Genomic DNA, 16,262 nt, shown 5'->3' with positions numbered 1-16,262 from the left:
TTTGAATTTCTTCACTATCTGTGGTGATATCTCCTTTTTCATTTCTAATTTTGATAATTTGAGTTGATTGATTCTCTTTTTCTTTTGGTTAGGTTGGCCAGGGGTTTATCAATTCTATTAATCTTTTCAGAGAACCAACTTTTTGATTTATTGGTTCTTTGAATTGTTTTTTTGTTCTCTATTTCATTTATTTCTGCTCTAATTTTAATGATTTCTTGCCTTCTGCTGGCTTTGGGAATAGACTGTTGCAGTCTTTCTAGGTCGTTGAGTTGTGTCATTAGGGTCTTTCCTTGGTGATTCTCTGTCCTTATGTGGGCACTCATTGCAGTAAACTTTCCTCTTAGTACTGCCTTCATAGTGTCCCATAGATTTTGGTAGGTTGTGTCTGTTTTCATTCATTTCCATAAATTTCTTTATTTCTTCTCTAATTTCCACTCTTACCCATTCATCATTCAGTAGTGTATCATTCAATCTTCATGTATTTGAATAATTTTTTTGAGTTTCCTGTTATTGATTTCTAATTTTATTCCATTATGGTCTGAAAAGATGCAAGGAATTATATTACATCTTTTGAATTTGCTGGCACTTTCTATGAGTCCCAGGATGTGGTCTATTTTGGAGAAGGTTCCATGGGCAGCTGAAAGAATGTGTATTCTCTAGTTCCTGGCTGAAATATTCTGTAAATGTTTATTAGATCCATTTGGTTTATGGTTTTCTTTAGTTCTAAAGAGTACTCATCTTTTGCCTTGAAGATCGATCTGGTGGTGTGAGAGGCGTATTAAAGTCTCCCAGAATTATTGTGTTTGGGTCTATTTGGGATCTGATGTCCAGAAGGGTTTGTTTTACAAATGTGGTTGCACCTGCGTTTGGGGCATAAATATTTACTGTCATTATATCTTCTTAGTGTATTGTCCTTTTAATAAAAGGAAGTGCCCTGATTTGTCTCTTCTGATGTGTTTTAGTTTAAAGTCTGTTTTATTGGATATCAGGGTTGCTACCGCTGCTCTTTTTTGGTCTCCAGTAGCATGGTATATCTTTTTCCATCCTTTCACTTTCAGTCTGTGAATGTCTTTGGCTGTAAGTTGAGTTTCTTGCAGGCAGCCTATATTTGGATTATGTTTTTTAATCCACATTGCCAGTCTGTGTCTTTTGATTGGTGAGTTAAGTCCTTTGACCGTTAAGAGATATTATTGAAATATGATTTTTGTTTTCTGCCATTTTGTGTTCTGTCTACTATTGGGTGGTTTTGTCTTTCTTTACTTAAATGGCCCACTTATGAACTTCCTCTCTTCTCTGGTTCTGAAGTCTGCTTCTTTTTTCTTCCTTAGGGTTTATTTCTTTAAGAATTTTCTCTAATGTTGGCTTTGAATTCATGAATTTTTAAAGATTCTGTTTATCCTGAAATACTTTTGTTTCCCCATTGATTTTGAATAGTAGTTTTGCTGGATAGAGTAGATTTTGTTGGAAGTTATTTTCTTTCAGGGTCTGAATCACGTCGTACCAGTCTCTCCTAGCATTCATGACCTGGGTTGTATAGTCTGGAGTGATTCTTACTGTTTTGCCTCTATATTCACCCATCCTTTTGTTCTCACTGCTTTTAAGATTCCTTCCTTGGCCTCTATGTTGGTCATTTTGGCTATTATGTGGCGTGGGGAGGTCCTTCTTTGGTCCTGTCTCAATGGTGTTCTGTATGCCTCCTGGACATGAAGATCCAAGTCTCATTCCATGTTTGGAAAATTCTCTGAAATTATTTCTTTGAAGAGATTACGGATGCCCTTGGTCTGTACCTCTATCCCTTCTTTAATGTCTGCTATCCGTAAGTTAGGACACTTCATATTATCCCATATTTGCTGGATGTTTAGGTTTTGTTTATGTAAAGATTTCTGTATATCACTGACCGTGTTTTCGGTTTTGGATGTCTTCTAACAGTGATATTTTGTTTTCCATTTCATCTAATCTTCCAGAATTTCTTTCTTTTTTTTTTTCTTCTTTTTTTTTATTGGTGCAATGTATTCATACATCACAATGGTACAAAGAAAATATTTTTGTAGACATACATGCACACATCGCCCAGTTAGCCCCTACCTGATCCCCACTCCGTTCCCTCCCCATCCCTCCTTTCCATGCTTGGCTTAGTGGTTGACATCTAGTTTTATAGCAATTTATCCAATATTAACAATGATAATCTCACAAAACAGTTTCATTTGTCTGATACCAAGCTTTTGATGACTAAAAGATAACAGTTCAATATTTCTTTTTGCTTTCTTTCTTACCAGAGAATATTTTTTTCTTTCTTTTTTTTTTTTAGGTGAAGCTATCATACATTTATTTATTTATTTTTCAGAAAAAAATCTATCCTGATATGGAATATGGGCTCTAGATACCCAAAACAATCTCAAAGAACAAAGCTAGAAGATGTATATTTTCTGATTTCAAACCATATAAAGCTACAATAATTGAAACAGTGTAGTACTGTTCCAGAGGCAGATATATAAACCATTGGAGTTAAATAAAAGCCTAGAGATAAATTCTTCCATATATTGTCAAGTTATTTTTGACAAGGTTTCCACGAACATTTGGTGGAGGAAATAATAATCTTTTAACTAAATATTGTTGAAAAATAATAATTACACAAAAAAGAATAAAATTGGACCCTTACCTAACATATTTACAAATATTAACTCAAAATAGATAAAAGACCTAAGTATAAATCTTAGTACTATAAACTTTTAGAAGAAAATCTGGGTCATAAAACCTCACAACATTGAAATTGGCAGTGATTTCTTGGATAAGATTTCAATGGTGCAGGCAACAAAAGGGTAAATAAACTCCCTAAAAAATAAAAAAAAATTGTATATCCAAAGACAATGTAAACAGAGATAAAAGTTACTGATAGAATGGGATAAAATATTTCCAAATGCTCTATCTGAAGGTATATTAATATTCCTACTAGAAATCCTAAAAATTAGCAACAATAAAAGCAAACAATACAATTTAGAGATAGGTAAAAGACTAACATAAATAATGAATCTCCACAGATAACCAATCTTAGTTGACTGTTGGATGGAAAATCTTATTTCTCTGGTTCTGGTGTGTGTTACCTATTTCTCCTTTGTAGTTAATCTCTTTGAGTATTTTCTCTAGCGCTAGTTTTGAAGACATAAATTCCTTCAGTTTCTGTTTGTCGTGGAAGCTTCTTATTTCCCCATCTAATTTGATAAAACGTTTTGCTGGGTAGGAAATTTTTGGCTGGAAGTTGTTTTCTTTCAGAGTTTGGAATATGTTGCTCCAAGCCTTTCTGGCTCTCATGACTCGGTTTGGGAAGTCTGGAGTGATTCTAATTGGTTTGCCTCTGAATGTCACTTGGCCCTTTGTTTTTGTTGCCTTTAAGATTCTCTGCTTGGCTTCCACAGTGGTCATTTTGACAATTATGTGGCATGGGGATCCTCTTCTCTCATCCTCTCTAACGGGAGTTCTATAAAGTTTCCTGGACCTGTGTATCGACCTCTTGCTCTATGTTTGGAAATTTTTCTGCTATTATTTCCTTGAAAAGATTGTTGATCCCTTTGGTTTCACCTTCTTTTCTCTCCTCTATTCCAATTATTCTTAGGTTAGCTCTCTTAAAATGGGCCCATATTTCTTCAATGTCAGATTCCTGCTGTCGGATTTTTTTTTTCTAAATTAGAAACTATGCGTTCATTTTTTGAATGATCATCTTCTAGGAGCGAGATTCTATTCTCCATGTGGTCTAATCGGTTGTTTGTACTTTGAATTGAGGCCTTTACTTCATTAATTGCATCCTTTATCTCTTTTTGGCTCTCTCTGAATTCTTTTCGAAACACCTCTATTATTTCTACAGTTATTTTCCTGATTTGATCTTCTAGAAATCTCTGAATTTCTGTTTTATCGGGTTCTGATGTTGTGGGGTTGTGGGCATTCATTGCTCCATTGTTATTCCTCTTTCCCATGATTTCGGAAGTTTGTGCCTTCTCTGGGTTCTTCCCTGGGTCACTACGACTTCACTTAAGGTGTTGTGGATCTCGAGTCTATGGTATCTCAGTTCCCACTACTCCTTTACTGGGTTGTATTGCAGAGTCTCAGACCCTCGGAGTCAACCGAGGCTGCTTTAGACCATGGGGGTTGCCAGATTGGGCGTTCTCCTATGGTGTAATATCTCTGCCACCACCACTCCCCCACTGGGTCAAGTCCCTGGGAGTACAGTACTGGGATTTCTCCTCTAGGGGCCCCAATTTGACTCACTGTTGAGTGCGCAGATGGAGCTGTCGTGGACTCGGTGAATTCGCTGCTGCTGCTGCCAGTAGCAATATAGCGCCGCTTTTGCGCCCTCGGCCGTGAGGCTGGCGTATTTCTTTTCTGTTTTTGAACTCTACTCTGGGTCCCTGCAGGGTGCGCTGAGCCCAGCCCCTGGGAGCTTTAGATGCTCCCTGCACTGAGAGATCTGCCGAATCCAGCCCGGCTGTTCCGCAGTGGCTCACCTCGGCTCGCTGTCTGCCGCTCCTCTCTGGAGCTTGGTAGGCTCTTGAGTGCGTTGGTCTGGTGCCGTCCGGTGAACTCGCCGCTGCCGCCAGCAGTAAGACGCTGCTGCCGCTTTCTCAGGCGTGAGGCCGGCATATCTCTTCTCTGGTTTCTGAACTCTGTTATGAGTTCCCTTCCTCTCTGGAGCCTGGTGCAAAATTGCGCCCGCCGCTTCACGCCGCGGCGCCGGCTGCAGCACTGTGGTCTGGTTTCTGGTATCTCGTTTTTCCAGCCCTCTTTTTCTCTGTCCTTTAAAATTACATTTTTTTGTTTCTCTGCTGATGGTGTTTTCTGGCTATGAAAGGCGCTGATTTTGTGGTAATAGAGATTGGTTGTTAGCAGGGCTCGTAAGCCCCGTTTTGCTCCATCGCCATCTTCCCGGAAGTCCAGAATTTCTTTCTATTGCTGTCTTCATTTCACTTATTGACTCTTTCATTTCATTCCAGACCTCTTTCTGATTCTTTCTTAGTGTTTCTAACTCCTCTTTCATCTCCTCTAGACTTGTTTTAAATCCTTTCATCATATTGTAAATCAAGATTCGGAACTCCCCTTCTTGCATTTCTTGTAGGTCAGTATTCATGACTTCTGTCGGTTCTCCGCTATTCTTGGTTCTCATATTTTCAAAGTTCTCAGGCCTGTTCTTCTGTTGTCTTCCCATTGATTGTGGGTATTGTGTATAGTCCAGTCTAAGTAGTAGGGATTTAGAAGAGACAACAGGTAAGCAGTACTTTTTCGAGTGGTGAGGCTTGGGTGATGGTGGAGTAGCTAGGGTGATGGGTGCAGGAGTCGGGTAAGGTAGAGAATATAATTAGGTTGTGGAGGAATTTAAGTATAATGGGGTTGAATCAGGTTGAGAATGTGAGAAGGTTAGATAGTAGGACACTTGTATTTATTATAATATTTAAGTATGGAGATGTGAGAAATATTGTTAAAGAAAGAGGTTCAGTTAGGGGACAAAGGGAAAGATTTGAAAGAAGCTAGTTGATAGTCTGAATTGTACACTTTTGTAGAGGGAGTGGGGGGAAGGCTCACACACAGATGGAAAAAGTAACAAAATAAAGTAGAAAGACTATTGTACATCAAATAAAAACAGCAGCATCGACAACACAATAATGAACCACCAGAAGAAAAGAAGGGTTAAGAGAGTAGACAGGATAAACATAAGGCAAAATAAAACAACCTAACAACCATGTGATATAAAGTGAAATATCCACACAAGCAAGAAACCCAAATAATCATAAAAAAAGAAAGAAAACAAAACAAAAAAAGGGAATAATCCCCCCAAACCCCCCCCGAAAAACCAGAAAAAAGACTCAGAAACCAAAAAAAAAAAAAGAAAAAAAAAACCCCACAACAACAATAAAACAACACTTGGCAAACAAAAAAGAAGAAAATTAAAAAATAAACCAAATTAAAAAAAAAGGAGAGAGAGAAGGAAACAGTCCTACTATTTTACTAAGATACGGTGTGGCTCTATGCAAGTGACAGGCCTTAAGCGCCCTTGCTTTGTCAGTGGGGTTGAATATGTTCCCCTGTGCGGACACTGGTACCCTCAGTTGTCGCAGTGTCTAGTGACACTGCGTGCCCACTGGCTCCCGTAGCTCATCTGAGCGCACACTGTTACCTGGCCGTCCAATTAGGAGCTCTGGCTGGCTGGCAATACATCCATATCTGGTTCTCTGGAGGGGATGGCAGGTCCTTGTCGGGGACCCTGCAGGTCTCCCAGTGTCTCTGTGGGTGCCTCTTCGGTTGCGACAACAGTGCCGCTCAGGGGTTCAGCTAATCTCGGAGTTTGGGATGCTAAAGCTCTATGATCACTCTCAGACTCTTAGACAGTTCACAGGGCTGCCAGTGTTGCCATTCCCCAAAATCCTTTTTGGGTCGGCAGCTCGATATGGCACCTTTTGTGGATGTTGGCGGAGACTCTCGCAGGTCAAAATTCCTGGATCTCTTTTGCAGTATTCCCAGAGTTTGTTTTGGGAGGTTAAGTTGGGCTGGGCCGCGCCCTCTCGTGGCTGGGCCTTGGATCCACCGGATGGGAACTGCGCAGATTGGAGCTTGGGCTGGGTCTGTGCTGGAGTGTCAGCTGGGTCTCAGCTGCAGCAGTTGGGAAGGTGCTCAGGGCTGGTCAGGGCCAGCGCAGGTGCCGGAGCGGGAGCTGGGGAGAGCGGAGCCCGAGCCTCCACAGGGACCCTGGGACAGCTTACCCACGGTGGGCGATCTGTCGCGGAGGTGGCTTACTGGTGGCAGGTGGTCTGGCGCGGAGGTGGCTCAACTCGCTGGCAGCCTGGGTCCCTGAAAGAATTTTCCTCTTGGTGTAAGTCAGGTTCCCAGACTACGGTTTGGGCGGACAGCCCGCGCTGGCGCCGGCGACCGCGCTGTAGCCACAGCAGATTTGATACTCAACCTTTTTTTTTTCTTCCGCAGTTCAGGGTTTCTGGTTTTCTTCCGCCCAAGGTTCCGTATCAGTTTTGGTTTCTGAGATATATTTATTTTGTTGGTTAAGACACTGCTTTCTCGGTAGTTGAACTTTATTTATTTCAGCTACTGAGAGGTGCTGTGTCCCACCGTCGTCATTTTGAATCTCCTCCAACATGTTAGGAATTAAAAGTTATCTCTCAATAATTACACTGAATGTAAATGGCCTCAATTCTCCAATAAAAAGACATAAAGTGGTAAAATGGATTAAAAACCAGAATCCATCCATCTGCTGCTTATAAGAAACACACTTTACAAGTAAAGATAGTAACAAACTCAAGGCAAAGAGCTGGAGCAAGGTAATTCATGTTAAGTAGCCATCCTAACAAATGTGAAGTAGTATTTCACTATAGTTTTTATTTGTATTTCCTTAATGATTAGTTGTATTATGATAATAATGAGTGATATTCATGTGCTTATTGGTCATATAAAATCTTTGGAGATCCATTATCTATTTTAGTCTTTTACCTATTTCTAAATTGTATTGTTTGCTTTTATTGTTGCTAATTTTTAGGATTTCTATTTGGAATATTAATATATCTTCAGATATAGCATTTAGGAATATTTTATCCCATTCTATCAGTAACTTAATTCTGTTTACATTATCTTTGGATGTACAATTTTTTTTATTTTTTTATGAAGTTTGTTTATTCTTTTGTTGCCTTTGCCTTTGGAATCATGTCCAAGAAATCACTGCCAATTTCAATGTTGTGAAGTTTTATAACCCAGATTGCTTCTAAAAGTTTATAGTCTTAAGATTTATATTTAGGTCTTTTATCTATTTTGAATTAATATTTGTATATGGTGTTAGGTATGGGTCCAATTTTATTCTTTTTCATGTAATTATTATGTAAATATTTTTCAACAATATTTAGTGAAAATTTCCTTCACCAAATGTTCTTGGAAACCTTGTCAAAAATAACTTGACAATATATGGAAGAATTTGTTTCTAGGCTTTTTATTTTACTCCACTCTTTTATATATCTTCCTTTATAGCAGTACTACACTGTTTCTAATATTGTAGCTTTATAAGGGTTGAAATCAGAAAATGTACATCTTCTAGCTGTTTTCTTTTTCAAGATTGTTTTGGGTGTTTAGAGTTCATATTTCATGTTAGGATAGATTTTTTCTGTATAAAAATGTAAAAAAAAAAATAAAAAATAAAATAAAATAAAATTAAATTAAAAAAAAGAACTTAGAAACCTTAACAGTAAAAAAGCACCCAATCAAAAAATGGGTAAGTGGACTAAATAGATACTTCATAAAAGAAGAAATACAATGGCTAATAAATATATGAAAAAAATGTAACCTACAGGTACAGTGGCATAGTCTTGTAATCCCAGTATAAGTATACTGGGAGACTGAGACTGGAGGATCACAGGTTTGCAGCAAGCCTCAGCTACTTTGTGAGGCCCTCCACAACTTAGTGAGACCCTGTTTCAAAATAAAGAATAAAAAATAGGGCTGGGGGCATAGCTCGGAGGTAGAATGCTCCTGAGTTCCAACCCCAGTACCACAAAAACAAACAAAAAAACAGATAATATATGTACTTCTACCTTTCTTTTATGAAAAATGTAGTTTAATTCTATATGACATTTTGCTTATTTTATTATATTTAAATAAAAGAATAAAATAGCACATTTTACTCAGTTAAATATAAGCCTAATAAAATATTTAATTCTCATTACTGTCATACAATATATGTTTCTTTGTAATTTTCTTTGACAGCTTTGAGTAGGAACTTGTAGATTTCAGTATGTGATGCTATTGGTGGAAGTTTGATTTTGTTGTCATTGTTTGTAGAGTGAGCTACAACTGCGTAAAGAAGTAGAGACAAGGCACCAACTGGAACAAACATTAGGTGATCATCGAGAGCTCATTGATGCTCTAACCGCTGAAATTCTTCTTCTTAGAGAAGAGAATACTACCACACAGGTACTCACATGCTATCCTAAACTATTCTGTGTGTGGTATTATAAAATATCTTTACACGTGTACAGGATTCCCTTAGAGTTGCCTTTGGTTTAGCAGTGCTAATGTGATTACCTATGAACCTCATTATCATCAGCAATGGTAGATGTTATTAAACATTTACTATATATATTGGAGGCACTATAGTAGAAGCTTGGATTTTAAATAGTTTATAGAATAAGTCCTCTGCCTTTAAGAAATATACTTTTGTTCCACCTGCCATCTTCTCTGCTGCTAAGAACTATTTGTATAACACCAATATTTAATCAAAGAAAGACCTGCATCATGTGGTTATAATCAAACCTGTTGCTTTCAGATGACCTACTTACATTTTTAGTATGAAAAGGATTAAGAATAAAACAAATTCATCTATACTTCTGGGAAATTCAGCTGTTGTTTAAATGCAAGAATGGAATTCCAAACATATCTACAGTTATATGACAGAAAGTAAATCAATGTGTGTGTTTTGTGAATGATCTTTTAAGTAAGAAAAAAACCTATATAATATTTAAATTTACATATGAGAGATACATGCACAGACAAATATGAGAATATACCTAAATATGTATTAAATAAAATTTTCACACATATAAAGTATAGTTATAATCATATTGCATATAGAATTTTGTGCTTTTCTTTTTCTCTTAACATTATTTCATTTACATTAACATAAATCTTTATAGTGTTTATGTTTCTAAGATCTTTCTTTGTTCATGGTGCTAGGGTTTAAATTCAGAGCCTCACTCATGCTAGGCAAGTACTCTTCCACTGAGCTACATCCCCAGCCCAAATGTTCATGTTTATTAGTTTAAATGCCTGAGCAATAGTCTTTTGTGTTTCCTCTTCTTATTAGTTGAAATAATATATGTGAAAAGATTTTGTAAATTGAAAGCCTTGTAAAAAGGTTAACTCTTACTGTTATAGCAGACTATTAATTAATAATTCATGATTTACTTAACATTTCTCTATCATGGTACTCTTAGGATGTTTATAATTCTGAACCATATTGTTTTAGAGTTTGAATGAAAGTCATGAGTTTTTGGAGTATTGAAAGTAATGGTTGCAAGCAACACTGTGGCAGATGATCAAAACTGTCTGACACAATTTGAGCTTGTTATAGCAAGAAAGTCTAACCTATTCCGGTGTTCTCTTCCCAATGAGACAAGCCATTATATAGACTTGAACAGTAGTGCAAAAAAAATCATATCTCTCATATACACACACATCCTGTGGCTTGCTCTCTAGGTAATGGTTTGATGTGTGTTATGCTGTTGATGTTTTTTTCATTTCTTCTCCAGGCGAGACTGCAGCAGTACATGGTTGCAACAGATGAGCAGCTTATATCACTCACACATGCCATTAAGAACTGCCCTGTGATAAGTAACTCCAGACAGGAAAGTCAGTCATCAGAAAGGGGAGCTTCAGGTAGAAAACTTACAGATAATCCAGGTTAAGTATAGTCTTACTACTCTAAACTATATTTACAATTTCTTAATGGCCTTACAGTAATAAGCAAACAAACCAAATCCTGCATCCCTAAATTTATATGGAGTTGTTGGCTATTTTTTATATGGTATTATCATGGGTACAGTTGCCACTACTTTTCCAGCTATTTATTGACTGCTTTCTTTACGCCAGGTTTTTCTTTTTGAGTGTTATCTCATGTAATCCTCTCAATATTCAGAGTAGGTAGATACTATTGTTGGCCCCATTTTTTTTTTTTTTTTTGGTACTGAGGATTGAATCTAGTGTCTTTCTACCACTAAGCTACACCCTCAGCACTATTTTAGTTTTAATTTTGAAACAGGGCCTCAGTAAGTTGCAGAGAGCTTCTCTAAGTTGCTGAGGATGGCTGTGACTCTATAATCCTCTTCTCTCAGCCTCCCAAGTACTAGGATTACAAGTGTGCACCACTGCACCCAGCTTGTTAGCCCCATTTTTAGATGAGGAAACTGGGGCTTAAAGAGGGATAATAATTTAACAGCTGTGCAGGTCCGATGTAGCATCATTGGGTACCTAGGCACTAAAGAGATGTGAGTACTGGCACTTCTAATCATTATCTCCCAGATTTCAGAGCAGAAGAGATGGTATTGGCAAGAAGGAAAAAGGGATTGCAGTATGGAAGAAAGGAGGAAGGAAACTTAAGTTTTAGAAAGTTAGCCGGGCGTGGTGGCGCATGCTTGTAATCCCAGCATTCGGGAGGCTGAGACTTGGAAGATTGCAGTTCGCGGACAGCCTCAGCTACTTAGTGAGGCCCTCTGCAACTCAGTGAGACCCGGTTTCAAAATAAAGAATAAAAAATAGGGCAGGGGGTGTAGCTCAGAGGTCGAATGCCTCTGGGTTCCATCCCCAGACCCACACAAAAAAAGAAAGTTATAACTTTTTTCTAGCTGTGTCAGTGTTTTGAAGTTCTTTTTTTTACTTGTGTGCCTTCTTCTGTTGATGGGAGTGCAAATTAGTGCAGCCACCATGGACATCAGTGTGGAGATTCTGCAGAAAATTGGGAATGGATCCACCATATGATCCAGCTATACCACTCCTGGCTATCTTTCCACCAGGATTAAAATCAGGCTTTTTAGTTTTATTACTGATAGGTAGTACTTTGGTGAGTGTTAAAATGTGAAGTGTTTTATGTTTTTAGCATTGTTTTCTTAGGACAGATTCTAATAAGTGGCAGACTAAAGTTTAACTTGCATGAAGTGTATGCAGTAGACAGGGCAGGTGTCTGTGTTAGTGGTTATGAAGTTTTTAGTGAATGAGTACGTCAGTGCTTTACTGTTATCTGAGTTAAACTTCACTACTGAGAAAACTTTTAGAACTTTTAGTTTTCACAGGTGAGAAAGGCTGGGAATAAGCATATTGTAGAGTTATTAATTCTTGTTACTGCCTGTGAAAAAGTCAGAATGATTTATATATGTGAAGCAATGCTAGCATCTTTCTAAGTCTCAGCTCTTGTAACTTTAAAAAATTATGTGACTATACTGTGATAGTGTATGAATTGTGAAATTATCTTGTTTTATAATGAACCTTATAATATGGAAATCACTGTGTTAATATGTCTTATCTGTGCCAATTTGTTTTTCATCATAAATGTTAGAAAGCTATTCAAAACAAATAATGAAAAAATCTAAAGTGCTGGATAAGATTTTTTAGGAATCCCTAAGTGGCTTTCATTTTATGGCTTTGTGGTCCGCAGTGCTTTTCTTTTTTTTTTTTTTTAAACAATTTTTTATTGAACATAAGTAGTATACATTTACACTATATTTGGTGCCCTCTCCCCCCCGCCCCCTTTTTCTCCCCCCCCCAACAATGGTTGTCCAGGTTAACCATGTCTTATTCATAATTTTACACATGTTCAGGTGTAGACCCTCATTAATCAAGATCGGCCTTTCTCCTCTCCTATCTTTCCATTAAAACTTAGCTAGTATTTCCCCTCTAATATCTGGGGTCCTACTGGTATCCTTTGTGTTTTCTAGTTTGGGCATATTAGAGGAAACATGTGTATCTTCTCCTTCTGTGCCTGGCTGATCTCACTTAACATGATGCTCTCCAGGGCTTTCCATCTTCTTGCAAATGATATAATTTTGTTCTTCTTTATGGCTGAATAGAATTCCATTGTGTGTATTTCCCACAATTTTGCTATCCATTCATCTGTTGATGGTGATCTGGGTTGGTTCCATATTTTGGCTATTACAAATTGTGCTGCTATGAACATAGGTATGCATATGTTGCTGTATTTCTCTGAATTCAACCCCTTTGGAAAGATACCTAGGAGTGGTATAGCTGGATCATATGGTGGATCTATTCCCAACTTTCTCAGGAATCTCCACACAGATCTCCATAGTGGCTGAACTAGTTTGCACTCCCACCAACAGTGTAAAAGAGTTCCTCTTTCCCCACATCCTCGCCAGCATTTGTTGTTGTTTGATTTCTTTATGCTTGCTACTCTGACTGGGGTTAGATGGAATCTCAGTGTAGTTTTGATTTGCATCTCCCTGATGGCCAGTGATGAAGAACATCTTTTCATGTATCTATTAGCCCTTTGTATCTCTTCTTTTGTGAAGTGTCTATTTAGTTCATTTGCCCATTTCTTGATTGGGTTGTTTGTTTTGCTAGTGTAGAGCCTTTTGAGCTCTTTGTATACTCTGGATATTAGCCCCCTATCAGAATGGTGGCTGGTAAAGATCCTTTCCCATTCTGTAGGCTTCCTCTTTAGGTTATTGATAGTTTCCTTTGATGATAGTTTCCTTTGATGATAGTTTCCTTTAATATGTCTTATCTGTGCCAATTTGTTTTTCATCATAAATGCTAGAAAGCTATTCAAAACAAATAATGAAAAAATCTAAAGTGCTGGATAAGATTTTTTAGGAATCCCTAAGTGGCTTTCATTTTATGGCTTTGTGGTCCGCAGTGCTTTTCTAAAAAAAAAAAAAACTCAACTTCTTCCCAGTGTTGGCTCCATAGGAACCCTGCCTATGGATTACTGGGAAAGGACATTGTAGCCTAGAAAGTGAAAGCTCTTGGGGCCACGTGGATTTTATACTCTAATATATTTTCCAGGTGCACTGGTGCATACTTGTAATCCCAGCGACATGGGAGATTAAGACAGCCTGGGCAACTTGGACACCTGTCTTCAAAACTAAAAATTTTGCCAGGCGTGGTGGCGCACGCTTGTAATCCCCGCGCTTGGGAGGCAGAGACAGGAGGATCGCACAGGTTTGAAGCCAGCCGCGCACGCTGGCTTAGGAGACCCTGTTTCCAAATAAAAATGTAAAAATAGGTCTGGGAGTGTAGCCTGGAGGTAGAAGGGCTTCCAGGAACCCCAGTACCACCAAAAAAAAAAAAAAAAAAAAACCTAAAAATTTTAAAAGATGGGTTAAGGATGTAGCTCAGTGCAAGTTCACCCCTGGGTTCAATCCAAATAGTGCCCAAAAATGCATTTAAGTATAAGTACCTGAAATGTGCCTTTTGGCTCCATACATACATGCTAATATCCTTTTGTCTTCTTCAGAGGGTCCTGTTGAAAGTGCTAGTGTTTCTGTGCCCTTGATGTTCAGAGGGGAAGAAGTGGCTGGTTTCCCACAGGAAGAGCTGCCTGTTAAACTGTCTCAGGCACCAACCCCCACAGATAATGTGAATTTGGTCAACAATTTTCCAGCACATATTTTTGAGCCAGCTGTGCTGTTAACACCACCCAGACAGAAGAGCAACTCAGAATTCTCTCCTCTGCAGGATGGTAAGATGGTTTCTTCTAAAGTTCTATGAAAGTTGTGTTTAACTTTCAATTTTGTAATATATTATGTTCTCTGCTACTTGAAATGCAGATTTGAAAAAGACATTGATTATTGCCCTCAACTTTTCAGCTGAAAGAGGAATTTTTAGCCTGGTTTATAGTCTAGGTGTTATCTTTGTAGTAAAGTATGACACTGAGTTAATTTCTTTGTGTATCTGTTCAATTAAACATTATAAGTATTAAACTCAGATAAGAGTCCTTAGCATTAAGATGCAGGATAAGAGGAATCTGCTTTGTCTCAGTGGTCTAGAGGCACATGAAGGAGTGACAAACAAGAGGAGGTTATACACTAGAGAATAAGGAAAGTATGACTAAAGAAAGATGAGAACTGTGACTTAAAGAATGTGATTGTAGGGATCCCTCAGTGGAAAAAGTCAGAATGATTTATATATGTGAAACAAGGCTAGCATCTTTCTAAGTCTCAGCTCTTGTAGCTTTTTAAAAATTGTTTGACTATACTGTGATAATGTATGAGTTGTGAAATTATCTTGTTTTATGAGCCTTATCTTTCTGGCTGCTCCATTCTAGCTTGCTTCACTAGCTTCCCCTCCTTTTCTTCCTTCCTTCCTTTCTTTCATTCTTTCTTTCCTTTCTTCCTTTCATTTTTTTTCAGTACTGGAAATGGAGCCCAGAGGCAGTCTACCTGTGAGGTATACCCTATATTTTATTTTTTATTTTGAAACAGAGTCTCACTGAGTTGCAAAGGGCCTCACTAAGTAGCTGAGGCTGTCCACAAACTGTGATCCTCCGGGCTCAGCCTCCTGAATGCTGGGTTATAGGTGTGTGTCACCATGCCTGGCTGCTTCCCCTACTTTGCTGGACTCTAAACATTGAGCTCTTCATGTTTGGATACTGGTTTCTTTCTTTTCTCACTTTACTTTTTCTCTCTTGATAATCTAATTCATTCTCATGACATCTAATATCTTTTATATAATAGTGACTTTCAGTTTTGTATATCTTGAATTTTCAATCATCTTCTTGGATGGATTACTGGATGAGCCATAAAATATCTTAAACCTAGCATGTTCAAAACAGAACTCTTGATAATTTCACTTTCCCAAATCTATCCTTGTTTTTTTTTTCCATCTCAGTGAATGGCATCACATCCACTCACGATTCATGCCTTGTGTGTATGTTTGTGTGTGTGTGTGTATGTGTAATTGGTGTTCTACCCAGGAGTGTTCTACCTCTGAGCTATATCTCTATCCCTATTTCATTTTTTATTTTGAAACAGAGTCCTGCCAAGTTGCTGAGGGTCTTGCTAAATGGCTGAGACTGGCCTCAAACCTATAATCTTCCTGTCTCAGTATTCCAAGTACTGAAATTACAGGTGTGCCCCTGTGTCTAACATGTATGCTATCTTAATGTGTGTTTTCCTGAGTCCTCACTTATAGTTCATTACGCTCAATTCTATTGCCAAAATATTTTCCAAATTTATTTACTTCTCTCTCTTTTGCCAACTCATCTTAGTCAAAACTACCAATACACTTTAGTCAAAACTATTCACACCTTTCTTCTAGACTACAACAGTTGTTTCCTGTACTCCATACTTTGATTTTTGCTACCTTCTATTATTGACTGCATTTAAAAAGTAAATTGAGTCTTTGCCAAAACCTTCTGTAGGTTTCCATTGCTTTTAGATTGAATTATAAAATTACTAGCATGGTCTAAAAAGCTTTCCATAAATGACCACTGTATTACCTCATATTTTCCAGTTTTTCCCTGGTTGCTATTTTGCAATTGAATGGCTTCCTTTCTTTGCTCTTTTCTATTTTTGAGCTTTCATATATGTTATTCTTTCTGCCTGTAATATCCTTTGCTCTACTTTCTGCTACACATGTGATCATTTTTAAATTTCCTTACTCAGGCTTTTCTTGGCTATCCTTAGTTTAAATTATGTACCCACACTCCTCTTCATCCCTACAAGATCCTCAGATATGAGTTAATATATGTGCTAAAATGTGAACTTGGCAGATGGTTTTTC

General features: G+C 37.8%; 1 protein-coding gene across 1 annotated transcript in view; it reads left to right on the top strand.

Annotated features, from left to right (window-relative positions):
- The window catches only part of SPICE1 (spindle and centriole associated protein 1), a gene marked incomplete at both ends in the record, with an annotated part of 62,812 nt that overhangs the window by 38,137 nt on the left and 8,413 nt on the right, over positions 1 to 16,262 (top strand). Inside the window, 3 exons of the mRNA XM_080696365.1 lie at positions 8,818 to 8,949; positions 10,284 to 10,434; positions 13,997 to 14,221. Coding sequence (XP_080552491.1) covers positions 8,818 to 8,949; positions 10,284 to 10,434; positions 13,997 to 14,221 — 508 coding nt within the window. The remainder of the gene's footprint in view (positions 1 to 8,817; positions 8,950 to 10,283; positions 10,435 to 13,996; positions 14,222 to 16,262) is intronic.

Source organism: Muscardinus avellanarius, assembly GCF_963383645.1.
Source record: "Muscardinus avellanarius genome assembly, chromosome: 5".
Lineage (NCBI taxonomy): Eukaryota > Metazoa > Chordata > Mammalia > Rodentia > Gliridae > Muscardinus > Muscardinus avellanarius.
The sequence above is the reverse complement of the archived record's forward strand: the minus strand, read 5'-3'. Positions and strand labels throughout refer to the sequence as shown.